Genomic DNA, 20,843 nt, shown 5'->3' on the forward strand with positions numbered 1-20,843 from the left:
ATCAGGCCGACATTTATGCTTCAGCGACATCTCCCAATAATGGCTTAATCATGTCGTACTGTCAACCACTAATCTTGTGACACGTCATATTGTGAGTTTTTTTTAATACTAACACAAATAAATAAATAATTTTAATAAGATAATCATCGTCACGTTATTTTTTACGAACCCAACCAAAAACATAAAATTTGTTTCTTAATATTAAATTAAATAAAAAGAATGGAGATCCAACATTGGATGAGGTTTCATCTTCATTTATTTTTTTAAGTGAAAAAACAAATAAAGAAAGGGTGGTTGAAGCTGGCTGGGGAAGTTTTACCAAAGCTTGGGGTTGATGTAGAATGGAAGTGTTCCCAAAGAGGGCAAAGATTGATCATCATCACACAACCGACGCCACACCAAACAAGAACAATACAAATCCAAGAACAAGAGAACCAGAGTCTCCACTTAATCATAAAAGATATAGACTTACAGTTTTCTGCGACTCCAAGCTCTCTCTCTTTCCCTCTCTCTTTCTCTCTCAAGTCTAAAGTTGCCCACTTTACCACCACGAGTTCACTGTTTTTAGACCCTTTTAATGGATGTTTCAACTGTGCTTATTTGGAATAGAAGAGAGTAAAGAGGGGTGGAAAGAAGAGAATAGTAAGACAGCTTTGGCAAAGGGGCGGCTGAAGGTCACTGTGCTTGAGGATTATTTGATTTTGATTTGGGGAAGAAGAAGAGGAGGAGAGAGAGACAGACAGACAGAGAGACAGAGATGGGGATTCTACACGACGACGTAGTGATCATCAGGCATCCCGAGAAAGAAGATGACCCAAGTGTGATTACTGTGAATTGCCCCGACAAGACTGGCTTGGGCTCCGATCTCTGCCGCCTCATCCTCTTCTTTGGTTTGAGCATTGTCAGAGTTGGTATGTCCCCAAATCTCTCTCTCTCCCTCTCTCTCTCTCTACACACACACACACACACACACATACCGGGTCTCTCTATTTCGTGAACTTGTCTTGGGCGTTAGAGATTCCTGTGATTATTTCTGTAGTTAGGAAATGGTGGTGTCCTGTTAATTGGTTGATTGCATTTGTTTCTCCTAGTTATGCTTGAAGATAGTAAAATTTTGCTGTATTTTCCTGTACTTGGGATTTTGTTGATGACGAAAAGTGTTTGATAGTTTGCCTATTTGATTGATTCCTGGATTCCGAGTTGCAGATGTGTCCACGGATGGGAAATGGTGCTACGTAGTTTTCTGGGTCATTGGGAAACCGAGCACTAGATGGGGTTTATTGAAGAGCAGACTAATAGGGGTGTGCCCTTCTTGCTCTTCGGCTTCTGGGATTTCCTTCTTCCAGTCCGAATTGCAGCCCCCCAAGCCCCCCGATGTTTTCCTCTTGAAGTTCTGTTGCCGTGACCGGAGGGGCCTTCTCCACGGTAATCTTTCGTCTCCCTCCCTGCGCATACCCTGTCAATTCTAGGGATTTATTTGGATTCCTTGATGAATTTTAAATAAGCACATCTATTCTTATGATTTGTTTGATTCTGCCTCCCTTGTGGTGTTTATGTGCTACTTATTTTGTTATTTATTACTAGGATTATATTGGTAATTGATTCATCTGTCACTGAGTATGGAGAAATTTTTTTGGCAGATGTTACCGGGGTTCTTTGCGAGCTCGAGCTTGCAATAAGGAGAGTGAAGGTATCGACCACTCCAGATGGACAAGTGGTGGACTTATTCTTCATCACAGACATCAGGTTTTACAATCTTTATGTTGTTTGCATCAATCAATGTGAATATTATTGAAATGGGGCGGTCTGATAAAAAAGTTATGAACTTGAAGTCACTTCTGTTACTGTCTTTTTTGTCAGGGAGCTTCTGCATACGAAGAAGAGACAGGAGGATGCGTGCGATAAGTTGAAGGCTGTTTTAGGGGATGCCGTGTTTAGTTGTGAAATAGAAATGGTTGGCCCAGAAATTACTGCTTGCTCGCAAGGGCCTTCATTCCTTCCTCCTGCAATCACAGACGATAAATTTAACATTGAAGAGCGACGAAGTGGATTTCAGTCCTCCAAAGATGTATCTATCACGGTGGATAACTCTCTAAGTCCAGCTCACACGCTTGTCCAAATTGTTTGCAAAGATCACAAAGGTCTCCTCTATGATATTATGAGAACTTTAAAGGATTACAATATCCAGGTAGACTCTATGACGATCAGATTTGCTATATTAGTTGCAAAAACACGATAACACTGTTTCATATCATGTCAAAATTGCATGTTTCCTCTTCCAAATCCACCATTTGAAATTATTTAACTTGTGCTCTACCTTGAAAATTCTCATAGCTGCCTGACCTGCTAGGATCTGGATATTCAGTAGGCTGAATTCAATGCTATTCTTAGGGCTATTGATGGTCTAATGATTTGGCTTTATTGAAAATGTTTTCTCTTATTGTATGAATACTTTCTAAGCGCAAATCTTGGTACTCTTAATTGGTCTAATGGCCATTTGCTTTATATTTTGTATTTACTTTCATTACCATGAACATGCCACTCCTCTTGCTGGATCTGCATTCTTGACTCTTGTATGTCATCGTGTCTACCAGATTTCTTATGGGAGATTCACCTCAAAACAGAGAAGAAACTGTGAGGTGGATTTATTCATTATGCAAGCAGATGGGAAGAAGATAGTTGACCCTAGCAAGCAGACTGCTTTATGCTCTCGTATTCAGATGGAACTACTACGTCCACTTAGAGTAGCTGTGGTTAGCCGGGGTCCCGACACTGAACTGCTTGTGGCAAATCCAGTGGAGTTGTCTGGCAAGGGTCGGCCCCTTGTTTTTTATGACATTACCCTTGCTCTCAAAATGCTCAACACTGGCATCTTCTTGGTAATTTCTGATCTGCATTCTGTATTAGCTCAGAGATAAGTTAATGTTTGAAAATTTTAGGAGTCTCTCTCTATTTTCCTTGAAATTGTAATGGTAATCTAAGAGGCCTTCCTGAAAGAAATATCTTCTGACAAATTCTTATTTCACTTTCTATCTAAAATAGCCTCTTAAGATTTTCGTCCACCAGTTCCTTAGAAAACAAACTTTGGCCTAACACACCAAGAAGTCTGATGATCAGTAATATTCTTGCCTTCTGTTCTTACTTATTTTCCTCCTCCCTAAGTGATCATTTTTGCATGTCCAGGCTGAGATTGGGAGGCACATGATTGGAGATCGGGAATGGGAGGTGTACAGGGTTTTACTGGATGAGGGGGATGGCCTGTCTGTTCCAAAAAACCGAATTGAGGAAGCAGTTTGGAAGATGTTAATGGGTTGGGAGTGATGGCAAACAACAATATCGTTCCACTTGAATTCTTACCAAGTTTATTTGTATCTCTGTACAGTATAGTTTGACCAGTTTAAATATCTATCACAAGCAAGTATAGGGCATAGTATTCTAAAAAGGATGAGCTGTATATGATATCCTGGTTTACTACTAGTCAGTAGATGAGGAGGGCGACAAGCCCTCCTGCCATTGTACATGCAGAATATATATATTGTGAAAAGGAGTTGTATCGTTTCGATGAAATTTCCTGCAAATTTTTGCAGTTTCTGTTGCATTTTTGTATCAACAATTACGTATACCTCTCAAGCTTCTCCTCTGTTTCGACATCGAATGTTCATATGCTTGTCGAAATCTTACACTCGTGAACATATCCAGTGATTATGACTGCTTTATCTCTTTCACCAGGTGTTGATCCTTGTACTCCTTGGACTGCCAAAAAAGCCATGCTCTCTCCAAATTTGTCGCTCTCAAGGTTGACACTCAGGGATCATTCTCGCATTTCAGTGACATTTTGCCGCGGAAGGTTCCTTCTAATGCCTCTGCTAGGAATCATCTTGGCTGGACATGTTTCCAAAAACCTTTAAGTATTTGATACGTACTCAAATATCCTGTGTGTTGTCCTTTCTTTATGCTGAGATGGCAAAAACATAGTAAAAGGAAACCGACTTTGTTCCTTCATCCTTCTCATCTTATCAGAACATGACTGGCTGTGTCTCTCCATATGAAAAATATCAAGTCCCATCAGAGGCATTTGTCTCCTAACAATTTTATATTCCTTGTTTTGCGTATACACACGTCTTCCCATATGTTAATTGTCATTTTCATTCCTACGATATTTTCCACTTTGAAATATCCTCCCATCACATGGCTCTGCAAAGGATCCACACCTTTGACATGAATCTTTTGTGGAGCCCCATCTATGATTTTTAAGCAGTCGGCCCCACAAGTAGCCTCTTTCCACTCTGAATCCAATGAAGACAATTTGTTCGAGTTGTGGAAACAGTCCATACAAATACGACTCTAGCAAAGGCGATGATGCTCTTTTATTCTGTGTTCTTTTGTAACTTTTTTCTTCTGTAATCCTGCCAACAACTACCATTCGACATGTTTGGAACTAGGACTTGTAGACTGAGACGAAAAATTAAAGAGAGGGAAACTAAATACTCTCACGGGGAGAATTAATTTCATTTTCTTTCTGTTAAGAAATCATAGTTCCAAACATAGCTCAAGTCTCTCTTTTGAGTAGAAGGCCCACAGCAACCTTCAACAGATTCTATCCGTTCTAAATTAGCATTCAAGTAGGGTGGAGAGCAAAATTCAAACATACAAAGAATGACTGAAACAAATCTTAAAGAAGAAGACAATGGAAAACATAAATAATCCTGAAACAAGTTACATACAGGTGAACAACATAGCTATTTTTGTCTTATCACAGTTTCCAGTATATACCCAATTTGTGCAGGATGCCCGCAACCACACCCCAAAAGGTAATTTCAGCAAATAAGACATATAGTAGAGTCCCTTTTCTCTCTGACTTCCAGACATCGATGAAAATATGCTTCTGAATCCAGTTGACCTGATCATTACAAAATTTTGGACTCCATCAATATGATGTTGAGATAGTGAGTATCGAACACCATATCCAAGACAATAGAACTTTCCATTACTTACTAGCGTGTTATCTGGAGTTTCATAGTACCACCCATTTACGAATCCCGCAAAGATGCCTTGTGCTGCCAACACGAACACCAGCATCGCGTTCATTCCTATCCACTCCAAGAACAAAAATGGTGTTCGCAGTCCCCAAACATCAATCTGCTCATTTATCAGAACACAAGAGATCATGGGGACATATTTTTGTTTAGACTATCTTGACGGTTGGATCTTGGTCTAATACTGAAATCAGATGGGGAAGATTCGATTGTATTACCAGTATGTACAATACAGAGAACACGATTCCAGCTGCACCAGCTGTGAAACAGACATAGCTAAAGCTGTAGAGTTGTTTGTTAATGGGAATAGCTGCAGAACAGTGAAAAGGGAACAATAAATTGGTCTTGCTTCAAGTGAGAATATGGCTCAACCATCACAGTAAGAATATTTCACTTCATTTAAATGAGAGACTCACCATCTGTAAAATGAAGAATGATGGCTAGACTTAGTAAGCCGAGCCCCATAGATACCCATTGCTTGAGCCTCTCTGCGTGACCCTGCAAAAACATCCCAATTCTCCTTAGCTTATGGTTCAATCTCACTAGAAACTGGTAATCGCAACTGGAAAAATTGTAATTAACCTTGAAATGAATCAAGACGTGTCCATAATGCACACCAATTGTGCCCGAGAGAATAGCTGAAATCGAACTAGGGAAAAGGAGCAGCATAACCTCTGTTTAGCTCACAATCTCAAGTTTTGAGAAAGGAAAAAAATGGACTGATGTCAACTGATACCTCAACAAGCCTTCCGGTTCAAATGGAGCGCGACACCAACTTGGAGCATCTTTTCGTAGGGGACCAGCACTTGGCGAACTAAGCGTGCAGGCCTGCAGATGAATGCAAAATGATTTACCAAATGAATTAATCTTCGGTGCTCAAATGCAGCTCACCTTTAAGCGTTTCCAGACAGGATCCGAGTAGAGATGGTTGATGCCCCAGACTTGTCGGTCCACATAACCAACAGCATTGCACGCCGGGCCTAGATGTCCTCTCATCCCGCATTTCACCTCAAGATTACAGAAGAAAGGAATTAGTCTTATGGACTATTCACAGTATCAGTATCATAATCTTTCTGATTCATTTGCTGCATACTGTGTATCTCTCTGGTTTATCATGGTGATACGCCACAAAACTCCAATCTGGCACATACAGTGCATAAGTTGTGACCATGTAAATGATGAATGAGACACAGCCTCCTATCCTGTAAGTTAAAATTCTGTGAGTTTCGCTTGAAAAATTTCTTGTTTTCATTGAAATGAAGGTGTTTCAATGGAATCTCTTCAACTTACCATTGCCAATTATATGCAGTGAAGATGGAGAAATGACCAGGGTTCAGGGCAGTTGGTCTGAGCTTGGTGGTGAAGGTCTCTATCAGAGCTACAATGAGGTATACCAATGCTATTCTCTGCTTACAAACACAATGAAAGAGCATAAAATGAAATTCAAGTAAACTCAAACGAGGTTCAAAGTATTAACTTCAATTTAATGTAAGTAAATTTCAGTTTTTTGTAAATTTAGAATACCAAGTGGGAAAGTCTATGAGAACTAAGATGTTTATCCCCTGAACTTAAAGATGGTGATTTGTGGGCTATTGCACGTGCTTGGTGAGTTTACCTGAAGGATGCCACACCATCGGATTTGCTTCATGTTGACACCATAAGCCAGGTCATCTGGTGCATGAGAGTATCCTCCTGCAGTGCACAAATTCATAAGTTTGCAATACTAAGGTTCCATTTCAGTGCCTAAAACCCTTTTAAACGCGTCTGGTTTTCTTTTATGATCAAGGGCTTACTGATCTTCGTCTCGTTCATCAAAGAAAGATGGGGCAATTACCTTGCAAGAGGATGCCCCAGAAAAGGAGCTTCAATGTCCTTAAGATTATTTTTCTTACTGCAGCCTTCACCTTTGGTATTTTCTGCAACATCAAGATGAAAGACCATCTTTTCATTATTTTCAAGAGCCATACAATGCATTCTCAGTTCTCATAGAGCAATCAAACTCAATTAGGAGAGTTTGTTATTTACTTTCTGTAAAACACAAGATTGAATCGAGAATGTACCTTGAGTGCGAGCGCGATTGCAACACCGACAATGAAGAGGAAAAATGGCATAACAAAGTCTGCCAATGTGCAGCCATTCCATGGAGAGTGATCAATTCTGGAATATGCTCCTCCAGCATCATCTACCAGTATCATTAACTGCCAATTTCCATCTCAATAATGGTTATATTAGAACAAAACTATGGTTATCGGGTTATTGCCACAAATTTATATCTACTTACTACTATGGTTAGGCCTCTAAATGCATCCAAGGTAGCAACCCTCTTGGTCTTGGGCTTTATCAATGGCTGCTCCTCTTTGGCAGCCACCAGCTTCTCCTCCTTGTCGAGGCTGATGTGGTCTGTTCTATCGCCAATCTTTTCTTCTTCTTTCTTCTGATGAATGCTATGTAAGTCTCCTTCACGACCATGGCCAACCAGGCCTTCTTCCACCATCCTAGGGTCTTCCATGGCCATTACTGATCTCTTCAAGTTTGTGTTTTTGTGTATGGCTGGTTAGTACAATCATTATAACTAGTGAATCTTAATGCATTGTTTAAAGGGGTTGGGAGTGGGACAATGATGAAATCAACCGGCCGGCCTCCATTAGTTGGCCACTGATTTGGATGAGTAGGACCCAGAAAGGCAGACCAGTCATTTGGACAATCCAAGAACCAGTGAGTCTTAATGCATTGTTAATACATTTTCTTTTGTTGGTATTTTGATGGACGAGAGAGCCCACCAAAGCGCCATTCCTACCTTTAAGAAGCTTAAGTTGCCTTCTTTAGAGCTAGTTCTTGACTCCTTTTGCCACTTATTACCTTCGTTTAGGGTCACAAATAAGTAGAGTCATTCGTGAGCAGTTCAGTGTTAGTTCGATAAAAATTCGTTTGAATTCGTTTGTTAAGATAAATAAATAAAGGTTGAGCCTAACTTTAAATCTCAATTTATAAACAAGCTAAGTTTAAACTTAGTAAAACTTGACTTGTTAGTTCACGAACTGACTCGATTAGAAATTCGCAAAGTAGCTTGTAAATAAATTCATTTATAAATACATTAATAAATTTATTCATAGTTTTAAAAAAATATTATTTAATACAAATTTATCAAATTTTAAATTATTATAATAATATCATTAAATTTTGTTGAGTTCTATTTTGAGAATGTTTTGACAATGATAAACTAAATTTAAAATTTTAATATAAATTTTCCATTAAAATGCGTTGATAATAAGATAATACCTAGTTTACTATTGAGATTTGTTGATTATAGGTTTAATTTAAAATTATATTTATTAATTATTTATATATCAAATTATTTGATTTTTTTAATATAATTCTAACAAACTCAAGCTCTAGCATGGCCAAAAGTTTATCGAACTCAAGCTAACCTCATGAGCCAGAACTAGAGCCCATATTGACTCTAGCTTGCGGTTGGCTCGATTTGATTAGAGTCTTACTCTTGTTTTGCCCTTTAATTTAGTTAATTTTTACTATTTGGACCACAACTATAAGTGAACTCGAAGACATAAACTTTGATGAGAAAAATTAACAAAATATTTTAACAAAAATGATTTTATCAATCGTTGTGAAGTTCCTTGTGAGTTAGCTGGGCATTGGCCTGTGAAAAAATATTCCAAGCAAAGTCCTAGCCGGCACATCATCATATTATTATACAAATCACAGCCTGCAATTAGTGCTCAAACATTGCGTTCCAAAGCCCATTAAAGCGAATCAAAAAACAAGAAACCCCAGTCCCACATCGCCCATGCAGGCCAGCTCGCCTCGGCAGGCACGCTATATACAGCATTGGAAGTGGCCTACACAACTCACGCAGCCGCGCAGAGAGCACAGAGCGAACTATTCTTTCGCCTTTTACTAAAGAATACCGTGTGCTCGCTGCAAATAGCGGCATACGCCAATTTTTGGAGGAGTTCTTCCCATTGGGGTTGAGCTCCAACAATATAGTCTGAAGACTTTTCTTTCTTTATTTATTTATGTTTTCTTCTAGGCCTCGTACATTTACTGAACTCCACCAAAGAGTTGGTAGTGATTTTCTTTAATAATTATTTGCGGATGCCCTTTATGTGTATGATAGTGGTGTTTATTACAGGTTATATTTTATAATTTGGTGGTGATTTAGGGATTGATTCAAATTGATATGATTGAGACAATTCATTTATTTTTTCTTTGGTTTCCATTTTATGATAGTGGGTTTATTACGTGGCCTTTTCAACACTTTAATTCAATTAATATAATAAAAATAACAAAATAAGTTGCTTTTTGGTTCCAGTTGGAAACATGTTGCTTGATACAGAATAACTCAATTCAGCATTTATTCGCATGAGTGGAACAGCTCAATTAAATACATTTTAGTCGGATATGATTGATTAAGTTTTACTTTGTAATTTAGTCAGCCTTGATTTTAAAATTCTAAAATTGAAAATTGATTATGCTCAATTTAAATTCAACTTCTATATAAAACTCAAAAACTAAAATGGTCTGAATAACTTTGATAGAAATTAAAATGCTCAATTATGCTTTGACACCACTAAATATGATATTTATGCTGTGTTAATATGAAGATACAATGACTACACTAAAAGGCAGCTTTAAGGCAATAAAGTGTAGGTGAGATCTAAATCTATAACAGAAGCCAAGAAGAATAAAAAAAAACACATGTTTGATTCCACATCGATTATTGATGAAGCCAAACACGCTGTTTGTTTGTTTTTTTTTTACATAACGAGCTTGCTTACAAAGCTTCAAGAATCATAGAATCGTGCAGTGAGTACAGAGCGAACTATGTTTTTTTGGAGGCATCTTCTTGAACCATAGACTGGACTATGATGCCAACTAACGCAAGTAGAAACATAGAAACACAAGAATGTAGATTCAAACACAATTCATTGATTCAACGAATGCTAACTTGTATTGATATTAAGAAAAAGGAGAAAAACTCCAAAGTTTTTATTTAATTCAAAATTCAACAACCCTCATAATGAAATGGAAGATTGCTTAAAATACTGAAACCCTACAAGACTCCTAATTGGGCCAGGCCAAGACACAAACATTAAAAGACAAAACAAAACATAAAAGTGCAGTTTTAACTTATTAAACAATGTCAAATGGCCAAAATCCCTCTTGAATAATGGAAAAGTGACTAGTCTTGTCCGGCTCACCGAGACAATTCTGAAAACATATTACAATAATGATTATGAGTCCGTAAGCGAATTCTAGAGTTGTTTCTTTGAAGACTTATCCTAACAATCCCAAAACTCGAATGCTCATTTCTATACTCCATCATCCACTCGAGGGTCGAGAAGATTTGCCCTTGAATCTGTTATAGCCCTCCTCGTTCGAAGACTAGTCACCAAAACAAAAGGTACCAAATGCTTGACATTAAAGACATCAGAAGTATGAATGTGGCTTTGGCAATTTCAACCTGTATGCATTGGGGTTAATCTTCTCAATGATATCCAATGACCCAATCTTCCTGGAAGAAAGCTTATTATACTCATGTGCCAGATAACAATCTTTGGTCAACATAACCCACACAAAATACTGACCTCAAACTTCATATTGCGATGATGGACGTCAAAACAACTTTATATTTGGATGTGGAATCAACCAAGTTTTGATGTGTCAACTGATGAACCTATTGTAATCCTTCCACAAAATCAAAAGTGCAACCATGTAGACGAGTGCGCGAAGGTAAGGTGAGCAAATCCAAAGGACCCCATGGCACCATAGAATAGACAACCTGAAACAAATAATACCCCGTGCTACGATTAACTGTGGAGTTATGTGCAAACTCAGCCTAATTGAGTTTCACATCCCAAGTGTGAACATGCTTGCCCACCAAACAACGCAACAAATTCCCAAGGGATCGGTTGACAACCTTGTCTATCCATCAATTTGGGCATGATAAGCACTACTAAAATTCATATCAGTGTTAACCATACGCCATAAACTCCTCCAAAAATGACTTAAGAAGCAGGCATCTCGATCAGAGACAATAGAAGAAGGCAAACCATGTAAATAATACACCTCACGAAAAAATAATTGAGTCACAAGAACATCATCAACAGTATATTTACACGAAATAAAGTGCACCATCTTCGAGAAGCAGTCAACGACAACAAAAATAGAATCGTTACCTCACGAAGTCCACGACAACCCCAACAAAAAATCCATGCTAATATCCACCCACGACAGAGTTAGAATAAGAAGAGACTAGTACTAATCGGCATTAGTAGCCGTTGTAACATCCTGGTATCTTGGGAAAGAATTAATTTATGTATTTGAGATGATTTATTGAAGATTTGTGGCTTTAAGGAATTTAATGGAGGACATTAAATTTATTGTACAATTGAATAGGGGAAATGATTGGAAGTTTGTGGAATTTTCGAGGTCTAAGTGCAATTTCAGAAACTGGGAGCTAGATTGGTATAAATTTATCCTCGTTCACCTAGATTTGGAAATCGTCAAAAGCAAATTAGCCTATATTGAGATATCATTGATGGTAACAACGCTCTCTCTTTTTACTTTAAAGTTTTTTATGGTAGATCAAAGGCTAAAACTCAAGTTTCAAACGTTTTTCCAGACATTTTAAACCTGCAACGTGGAGTAACCAAGGCCAAGTAACACCCCTAAACCTTCCACAATCTTTCTTTTGAAGTGAGATTATAAAATTGAAAGGTTGAGGCAAAAATTAAAGGGTAAAGGCAAGGTTATATGCTAGGGGTTAATTTATAGAGAATTGTAAGTTATGATGGAGTTTGCAGTGGCCTTTAGAAACCCAATAAACCCCTTTACAATATGTAAAAGCTATTGAGAATTGGTATATAAACCAAAGGAAGCCAAATTCAAGCTATGGGATATGATTTGGAGAATTCAAGCTACTGTTCTTGCTGCAAGTTTAAGGATCAAAGGTAAGTGAGAAAAGTCTGATGTTGGATTTAAGTTGATCTTGTAATAGTTCTTTTTACCTATTATCTATTATGCCTAATTTTGCTAAAGGAGTCTTGAGCCGTGATGTAGGCAATCCTTTTGCTTTGGGAAGATTTAAGGATCATCCAAGGAGATCATAATAAGCCAGAAGCAAGTTCGGTAAGGGTTAATATATTTGTTGTGCAAATTGTACTATCATGACTTGTATACAATGATAGAGGAATGCCTAGCCATGAGGCTATAAATTTTGGGAACAAAACAGAGCTCGTGTTAGGGTCCCAGGAAAAATCATATGGGGTCACCAAGAGTCCGGGATGGATAAGCTGGACGGGCCTGCATGCATGATTAATTCCATGTTTTTCTACAATTGTTATGAGTTATGAATTTCTATTTTACATATTATTTTTACTAAGTCTTAAGACTCACCCTTCCTTAACTAATCTTATAGATAGCCCGAAACCTTGCAAGAGGAAGGCAATGGCAATGGATGCATTGTTGTAGGACGCAAATGAATGGTTGTGTTAGGCCAAAATGGTATCTTGCTCCGAGCAGCCTAGCTGCCAGCGATTGAGGTTCTGTATAATTATTTATTTTGCTATTTGGAACATGTGTTATACGATTGTATTTAAGGTATGTAATAAGTTTGTGTGAGGCAAACAAGTACCAAGCATAAGGTTGAGATTTCTGACTGTTTGCTAGAAAAAAATGGATTTTATGTAAATTTGCTCACATGACCTCATCATGCCTCTGTAATAGCTCTAAGATTCCAAGTGTGTAGCTTGACCGAGATTCAAGTGCCCTTCGTTGCCTATTTTCTCTTAGGGCTCGAGTTCTGGATGAGCGAAGGTGGCGAAACCTAGATTCCACCTAGGGTGCCATAACTTGTAAGGGTATAGCTAACCTTCAAATTCAACATGTAGCCATGGTTGTAACCATGAGTTACAGTGGCACCTTAGAGGTGGGACTAGATTCACCAAAGGTGGTATTAGAGCTTGGTTGAGGATGTCAGAGCTTGGTTGGGGATGCCAAAGCTTGGTTGAGGATGAGGTCACAAGGGGAGATCTAGGTTCTAGCGTTGTGATTACTGCATAGTGTACTGAGTGGGCGGTGAAACATACATGGGTTGGGGTAGGTCATAATCATAAGTGGCATGTTTCCTAATATAGGCATGTGTTGTGATATGGGTTTGCTCAGGAAATTTATTTCTCGGAATAAGCAAGTACTGGGACGTGTGTTTCCCAGATTTGGCCTTTGGGGGGAAATTGATTCTAGTTATTGACATGATCTTCAATTTCATATGCAGATGGTCATACACCCCAGCAATTATGAATTTTAGAGAAATTGGCTTTGATTTGATAGTCCCAAATCTTGCCTTTGTTGATCCAGATATTAGTGCAGTAGTAGACATACTTTGGTACACTTGAAACATGAGTTAGCTTTTAAAATGAGAGGAAGCCATCATGAGGATGAAAATATTATAAGTTATATTTGTTGTGTAAACTAAGTGTTCTGGATATGTAAAGTTAATTCTATGTGGAGTCTTCCTGGAAGAACAAGTTTTATTTTTTAGGAAGCATACACGAGTCTTCGATTCCACTACAAGAATTTTATTATGGCTATGGAACAACAAGCTAAGCTATGAGAGCCATGCTGGGTGTTGCCCGATGACCCAACAAGGATTAGAGTTTTTCCTGTAAGGCTTCTGTTTGAAGAGGTTGTGTGAAGACTAGCTTACCAAGCGTGGGAGCGAGTTAAACCTGTTTCTAGTGTCGGGGATAATAGATACCTTGTTTATCTTAATGATGAGGCCACTTCCCCAGCTGGGGGGAATGTGAGAAGCACCACTTAGTTAAGAGAGCAATTGTATTGGGCTAGAAAGGTTAGGTGGTACTAGGTTGGGGTACCATAAGTGATATAAGTGCTTTCCTGCTCTAGCTAATGGTTTGATTGTGGGTGTTGTTGTTATGGTTATATGACTATTGAAGAATGCATAATGCATATAGAAGTCAAACAAAACAAGAGTTTTGTGTTGAAACAACCTGAATTCATTGGAGATCCAGGATTTTGATGTAATTTTAGGTATGGATTTCTTGTTCCAATATCAAGCACAGTTAGATTGTGGGAAAAAAACAATCAGTCTAGTCAGCTCTGGTGGACAAGTTGTGAAGTTTAAAGGTACATAGTTGGGATAACCTTTAAAGATCATATTAGTAATAGGAGATCAAAAGTGTTTAGATAAGAGAGCCTTTGGTTATGCGATGCAGGTTACTATTAATGAAAAGCTGCAAAAAATAGAGAGAAAGTTGAGGAAGTAAAGGAATACCTGGATGGATGTGTTTCCAGAAAATTTATCGGGTTTGTCTCCTAATAAGAAGATTGAGTTTGCCATTGATTTATTGTCTGTGGCTCAATGCTACCGTATATCTATTCCTCACTATAGAATGGCTCCAGTTGAGTTGCACAAGTTTAAGGTGCAATTGCAAGATTTGTTGGATAAGAGTTTTATTCACCTCAGTGTGTCACCTTAGGGTGTTCCTATGTTATTTGTGAGAAAGAAAGATAAGAGTTGAAGGATGTGTATAAATTATTGTGCTTTGAATAAGGTGACCATAAAGAACAACTACCCTTTTATCCCAAATTGATGATTTGTTTGACTAACTGCAAGAGGCTCGAATATTTTCTAAGATTGATGTACGGTCGAGGTATTATCAATTGAAAATAAAGGAATGAGACATTCTCAAAACGACATTTAGGTCATGATATGATGATTGTGAGCCTTTTGGTTTAACCAACGCGCTAGTGGCATTTATGGATCTCATGAATCGTACATTCTGACCATATTTGGACATATTCATTATTGTTTTCATTGATTATATATTGATATACTTGTCGAGTGAGGAAACTCACCAGGAGCATTTGGGGATTACTTTGTCTACGTTGAGAGATCATAAGTTGTATGCTAAGTTCAGCAAGTGTGATTTTTGGTTGAGAAAAATAGCTATCTTGAGTCACATAGTTTTGGGGTAAGGAATATCTGTAGATCTTGCCAAGGTTGAAGTGGTAAATGAATGGTTGTGACTTACTACCATTTCAGAGATAAAGAGTTTTCTTAGGTTGGTAGGATATTATCGTAAGTTTGTTGAAGGATTTTCAAGTATCACTGTTCCTTTGACTCAATTGACTCGGAAAGGGGTCAAATTTGTTTGGCGTGACGCTTGTGAAAGAAGTTTTCAGGAACTTATACGCTGGTTGACGTCAGTTTCAATATTAGCCATACTTGTAGATTTTGAAGGATATAAGGTTTATACGAATGCTTCGGGCGTAGATTTGGGGTGTGTGCTAATGCAACATGGATCTTGACGGCTAGGACCCCATGAGAAGATCTACCCGATGTATGATCTAGAATTAGCAATAGTGGTACAACTTTTAAATTGTGGCGACATTATTTGTATGGGAAAAAGTTCGTTATATATGTGGATCATCAAAGGTTGAAGTATATTTTCTCCCAGTGGGATTTAAACATTTGCCAACGTCGATGGATGGAACTCTTGAAGGATTATGATTGTATCATTCAGTATCATCATGGACAGACAAATGTTGTCGTAAACACATTGAGTTAAAAGAGTTTCATGTTAGGAGTTCGATTGGTCGGCCATCTACGAACCTTGACTAAGGAATTTGCGAAGTTAACCCTCAGGATGGAACCGTATGGAAACACTATAGTTGTGGCACAAAAACGCTTATAGGTTGACTTGTGAGAAAAGATCAAGCAAGCTACGACTCAGGAGACTAGTTTGAAACAATGGATGGATGAGAACAGATGACCCAAACAACTTGAATTTGAATATCTTAATAGCATAATCTGAATAAATGGAATGGTGTACGTGCCTTCCTATGGTGAATTACAACATAAAATTTTGAGTGAGGCATATCGTACCCCGTATACAGTGTACTCTGGAACCACCAAAATGTATCAGGATCTTCAGGAAATATATTGGTGGCTAAGAATGAAGAAAAATGTGATTGAATTTGTGAAGAAATGTGATACATGCCAACAAATAAAGGGCTGAGCACCAAAAACCATTGGGGAGATTATAACATTTGGAGATTTTTGAATGAAAATGGGAGCATGTGAATGACCGATTTTATAATGGGATAACTCCGAACTCTAAGGAAAATTGATGCTATTTGGGTGATTGTTGATAGATTAACAAAGTCAGCACATTTCTTACCTGTTAAAAGTATTATAGGCACTAAACAACTTGCCCTACTCTATGTTCAAGAGATTATTCAATTGCATGGTATTTCAGTGAGTATTATGTCTGGTAAAGATAGTTAATTTGTGTCCAACTTTTAGAAGATTGTGCGAGAACAATTTCCTTGTTTATTTGAGGATCATGGTTAATTTTGGAAGTCTATGTGTGACATACATGATTGTTTGAAAATTTTGAGGACGAAATTTATAAGGAAGAGAAACTGTAACATCCCAGTATCTTGGGAAAAAAATTAATTTATGTATTTGAAATGATTTATTTATGATTTATTATAAATTTGTGGCTTTGAGGAATTTAATGGAGGACATTTAATTTATTGTATTTTTAAATGGGGAAGTGATTGGAAGTTTGTGAAATTTTTGGGGTTTAAGTGTTCCAAAAACTGAGAGCTAGATTGGTATAATTGTTCCTTCATGCACGCACAAGGAAAGGCTCGGGTTGTAGGCGGTGTAGGTTCGAGCCTTAGGGAGGAAAGTACCATAATTAATTTCTAGTGAAGGGTTGAAATGATATCTTTTAAGGTGCCATGCAATGGCCATGCTACTGCCACTTGCAATCTTCTCAATTTTTGCACGATGTTTTAGGCGTTTCTCTAGACATTTTAAACCTGCAACGTGGAGCAACCAAGGCCATGTAACACCCCTAAAGCCTTAATCTTTAATTGAGATTATAAAATTGAAAGGTTGTGGCCAAAATTAAAGGGTGAAGGCAAGGCTATATGCTAGGGGTTAATTTATAGAGAATTGTAACACCTCTGTGGGGCGTGATGTTGTGGTTGCACCATTGATGCGAGCGGCTGATGTCGCGCCAGCCACGGGTTAGCTACCGATGGTCGTGGTTGGGGTACTAGGTCACGCATCGGCTATGGCCAATAGTCCGAAACTCCATCGATTTAATTGTTTTTCTAATATAATGACACGCTGATGAGCTGCTGACACTAACATCGGAGTGAACAAATTCAACACATCCTGGAATGGAATCCGTAACCCGCTAATATAGTGCAAAACCAACTGATCATTTGTCTTAATAATATCATTACAAGTAATCAACTGATAGAATTCCTTTGAATACTCATCCACTATCCTGCTCCCATGCCTCAAATTCTGCAATTTTTGGTACAATCAATTGATATAATAGGATCTGTCATCTTCGTCGATATTTGATGGGATAAACATTCTATGTGATCTACTATTGATATGACGGGACAATTCGTAGTTAGGGCAGATTGAAAGTCAGGAAATGTGTTTCCTGATGTGTCATCTAGTCACATTAACGAGGTCTAACACATAATTACTGAGTTTGTGAGTTTGTCACTCCATGACTCTTATTCAATTGGGAAGTTAGGTGATGGAAGAATTATAACACACAATAATCGTCAACTGTAATAGGTTCACTTAAAGTGAGACTTCACTGCTACCTATACTGTCATGAATCGCTGTTAGATACTATTTAGAAACTCTCGAAACGTCATCAGGATTTGGAAAAGTTCCAGTAATGGGTTAAGGGGTTAATCGGTACTGAAAGAGGTTTTGGTATTATTTGATTGTTAGCGAGTAGTATACCTAGAAAGTCACACACCGTATAATGCAACGTTTGATATCGATATCGTGTACTCAAAATGTCTCAGGAAGTGATATGTCAAAAGTTGACCTTAGTCTCACTTACAAATAGTGGAAGAATTAATAATTATCGATTGCATAGTAAGGGGTTGGCGGACGTGGGAGAAAATTGTAATTAGGGAGGGAGGAAGAAATATAAAGGAAATAGATTTTCTCTGCTTTCCATGCGTGTTTTCTTCTTCTTTTTCTCTGTTTCCTCTATAATTTTTTCTACTGCCATAAATTATACTTATGAAGGTCATGTGTATAATTTTGAGACGCGAGTATTGGTGATATGCAAACCCTTTGTGTCTAGTACGAGAAAAGGTAATCGGAATGGTACCATTCAGCATACCAGGTGTGGACGGATTAGGATCACCACACCTTAAGGTAGATTTAGTCTTAGAACAAAAACAATTTTTGTACTCCATCATTACATTGAGTAGCATGTACACATTTATTTATCTTCATTTGTTGAATATACGTGTTGCTTAAATACTCAAACTAGTGTATGGCGTGCATATTATATTCCGTTGCGTGAATCTGATACATGATAAAAAAATTATTTTTGCCCCATATTGTCGTACACTCGATTCCCTTCGGTTGCTCACCAATAGCAATATCATTATCTTGTTGTTTTCTCGGAGACATCTTCTCGAAGTGTAAACTAGGCTATGATACCAACTCATGCAGGCCGAAACACAAGGATGTAGATTCAAACACAATTTGTTGATTCAACGAATGCCAAATTGTATTGAAATTAAGAAAAAGGAGAAAAACTCCAAAGTCTTTATTTAATTTAAAATTCAACAACCCTCATAATAAAATGAAAAACTACTTAAATATTAAACTCCTACAAGTCTCCTAATTGGGCCGGGCCAAGACATAAATATTAAAAGGCAAAACATGACATAAAAACATAAAGGTGCAGTTTTGACCTATTAAATGACGTCAAATAGCCAAATTCCCTCTTCAGTAGTGGCAAAGCAATTAGTCATGTCCGGCTTGCAGAGACGATTCCGAAAACATATTATAGTAGCAATTCTAAGTTCGTATGGAAATTCTAGAGCCGTTTCTTAGAAGACTTATACCAACAATCCCAAAACTGGACAAAATCCAGAGAACACGATGATGCCCAAAAGCTTGTCTAGCCTGATCTCATGTGAACATATTAATTATTGATTATTTATATATTAAATTATTAATTATTTAAAATATAATTTTAACAAATTTGAACTTGAGCATGGCCAAAAACTTGTCGAGCCTGAGCTCGAGTTAACTTGGTGAATTTGAACTCGACCCCGGGTTAGGTGGATGGGTTGGGCTTGGTTCGATTGTAACCCTACTCTTACGTTTTATTTTAATTGATTCTCCACTATTTGAACCACAACTACAAGTGAACCCAAAGACATAAACTTTGACGAGAAAAATTAACAAAATATTTTAACAAAAGTGATTTTATCACTGGAAGAGAAATGATTTTATCAATCGTTGAGAACTTCCTTATTAGTTAGCTGGGGCATTGGCCTCTGGAAAAATATTCCAAGCAAAGTCCAAGCCGGCACATCATCATATATATATTATACAAATCACAGCCTGCAATTCGTGCTCAAACAATGCGCCTGTTCTGTTGCATTGCTGGTTCTCTCGGTTAAATTGGACTCCTCGTCTATTGGGAAAAATGCCACGCTAGAAGGCGTTCCAATGCTCATTAAAGCGAATCAAAAAACAAGAAACCCTAGTCCCACATCGCCCACGCAGGCCAGCTCACCTAGGCGGGCACGCTATATACAGCGTTCGAAGTGACAAGAGGAACTCACGCAGCCGCGCAGAGAGCACAGAGCGAACTATTCTTTCGCCTTTTACTAAAGAATACCGTGTGCTCGCTGCAAATAGCGGCATACGCCAATTTTTGGAGGGGTTCTTCCCATTGGGGTTGAGCTCCAACAATATAGTTTTAAATCTTTCATGAACGATTTAATAATTGTCACTGACATAAAAATTATTTCCGTTTGGGTCGCGTTCAAGTCCTTCTGGTTCTAAAATTATTTCTGTGTTGGTCGCGTTCAGGGCCTTGATTTCAAAATTCTAAAATCGATTTTAATCAATTTAAATTCAACTTCTATATAAACTCAAATTACAATGCCTCAATGATTTGATAAAAATTAAAATGTCAGATTATGCATTGACATCACTAAATAAGATATTTTATGCAGTGTCAATACAATAAAGGTACAGTGACTAGAGACAATTTTAAGTCAATAAAATGTGAAGGTGAGATTTGAATCTATAACAGAAGCTAAGAAGAATAAAAAGAAAACATGTCTGATCCCACGTCAACCTTTGATGAATTCAAACACGCTATTTATATTCTACATAACGAGCTTATTTATATAGTTGCAAGAATCATGGAGTCTGTAGTGACTATAGAGTGAATTATTCTTTCACCTTTTACTAAAGAATACTGTGTATGTAAGTTTTTTGAGTGATTCTATTTCGGAAAAACATTAATAGACGTTTTTCTAGAGATTTGATAGCTAAAAAGTTACCGTATTTTTATTAACCAAACATTTTGAATAAGAAATAATTGTGGGGATGTTTTATGGAATTGTTATTATTAAGAGTGTCTTGATCTCAAGTGAGTTGATTGTGAGCGGCCAAACAAATGGCCTCTAATGAAGAAATTGGTTAGCCTAAAAGGAAGAAATTGGTTAATAGCTGCGAATGAAAGTCCTGTAAGATATACTTCTAAGTTAGTCTTTGTATGAGTGTAAAAAACATAGAAAGTAAAATTAAGAGACTCATGGATAGAGAAAAAATCACAATATTTCATATGACATTTTGAGCTATCTTGCAAATTTGTAGGTTATAAATAGCAATTGTCTAAAGTGACTCGCAAATTCTTAAAGAGTTTTTCAATGGTATCAAGAAAGATTTTCGAGGGA

The 20,843-nt window shown here is 37.6% G+C and overlaps 2 protein-coding genes and 3 non-coding genes across 5 annotated transcripts; 4 read left to right on the plus strand and 1 right to left on the minus strand.

Moving 5' to 3' along the window:
- The first annotated feature begins 301 nt into the window (after window positions 1–301).
- Window positions 302–3,598, plus strand: LOC127791207 (ACT domain-containing protein ACR10-like). The gene is made up of 6 exons (XM_052321058.1): window positions 302–911; window positions 1,207–1,425; window positions 1,641–1,746; window positions 1,861–2,188; window positions 2,595–2,879; window positions 3,184–3,598. Exons 1-6 carry the CDS (start codon window positions 758–760, stop codon window positions 3,319–3,321), a joined length of 1,230 nt encoding a protein of 409 aa, XP_052177018.1. The 5' UTR covers window positions 302–757; the 3' UTR covers window positions 3,322–3,598.
- A 982-nt stretch (window positions 3,599–4,580) lies between these two features.
- Window positions 4,581–7,573, minus strand: LOC127791206 (uncharacterized). Its single transcript, XM_052321057.1, has 13 exons — window positions 7,318–7,573; window positions 7,097–7,234; window positions 6,871–6,952; window positions 6,652–6,728; window positions 6,327–6,442; window positions 6,130–6,238; window positions 5,928–6,044; window positions 5,773–5,864; window positions 5,619–5,685; window positions 5,453–5,534; window positions 5,255–5,346; window positions 4,996–5,139; window positions 4,581–4,900 (listed from the first exon to the last, which is right to left on the minus strand). The coding sequence occupies exons 1-13, from the start codon at window positions 7,549–7,551 to the stop codon at window positions 4,754–4,756; spliced, it is 1,497 nt and encodes a 498-aa protein (XP_052177017.1). The 5' UTR covers window positions 7,552–7,573; the 3' UTR covers window positions 4,581–4,753.
- Window positions 7,574–8,908: 1,335 nt separating this feature from the next.
- Window positions 8,909–9,024, plus strand: LOC127791249 (U5 spliceosomal RNA). Its single transcript, XR_008020891.1, has one exon. It is a non-coding gene; the product is annotated as a U5 spliceosomal RNA (small nuclear RNA).
- A 10,696-nt stretch (window positions 9,025–19,720) lies between these two features.
- LOC127791250 (U5 spliceosomal RNA) lies at window positions 19,721–19,836 on the plus strand. The gene has a single exon (XR_008020892.1). It is a non-coding gene; the product is annotated as a U5 spliceosomal RNA (small nuclear RNA).
- A 472-nt stretch (window positions 19,837–20,308) lies between these two features.
- LOC127791252 (U5 spliceosomal RNA) lies at window positions 20,309–20,419 on the plus strand. Its single transcript, XR_008020894.1, has one exon. It is a non-coding gene; the product is annotated as a U5 spliceosomal RNA (small nuclear RNA).
- The last annotated feature ends 424 nt before the right edge of the window (window positions 20,420–20,843 follow it).

This window comes from Diospyros lotus, chromosome 14 (assembly GCF_014633365.1).
Source record: "Diospyros lotus cultivar Yz01 chromosome 14, ASM1463336v1, whole genome shotgun sequence".
Classification (NCBI taxonomy): Eukaryota; Viridiplantae; Streptophyta; class Magnoliopsida; order Ericales; family Ebenaceae; genus Diospyros; species Diospyros lotus.

Excerpts from the sequence above, each read along its gene's own strand:
- LOC127791207 (XM_052321058.1), top strand. The coding sequence starts at position 758 with ATGGGGATTCTACACGACGACGTAGTGATCATCAGGCATCCCGAGAAA. Across the intron at positions 912-1,206 it reads TTTGAGCATTGTCAGAGTTG|ATGTGTCCACGGATGGGAAA; the intron begins GTATGTCCCCAA and ends TCCGAGTTGCAG. Across the intron at positions 2,189-2,594 it reads TAAAGGATTACAATATCCAG|ATTTCTTATGGGAGATTCAC; the intron begins GTAGACTCTATG and ends CGTGTCTACCAG.
- LOC127791206 (XM_052321057.1), bottom strand. The coding sequence starts at position 7,551 with ATGGCCATGGAAGACCCTAGGATGGTGGAAGAAGGCCTGGTTGGCCAT. Across the intron at positions 6,443-6,651 it reads GATGGTGTGGCATCCTTCAG|AGAATAGCATTGGTATACCT; the intron begins GTAAACTCACCA and ends GTTTGTAAGCAG. Across the intron at positions 5,865-5,927 it reads CTGTCTGGAAACGCTTAAAG|GCCTGCACGCTTAGTTCGCC; the intron begins GTGAGCTGCATT and ends ATTCATCTGCAG.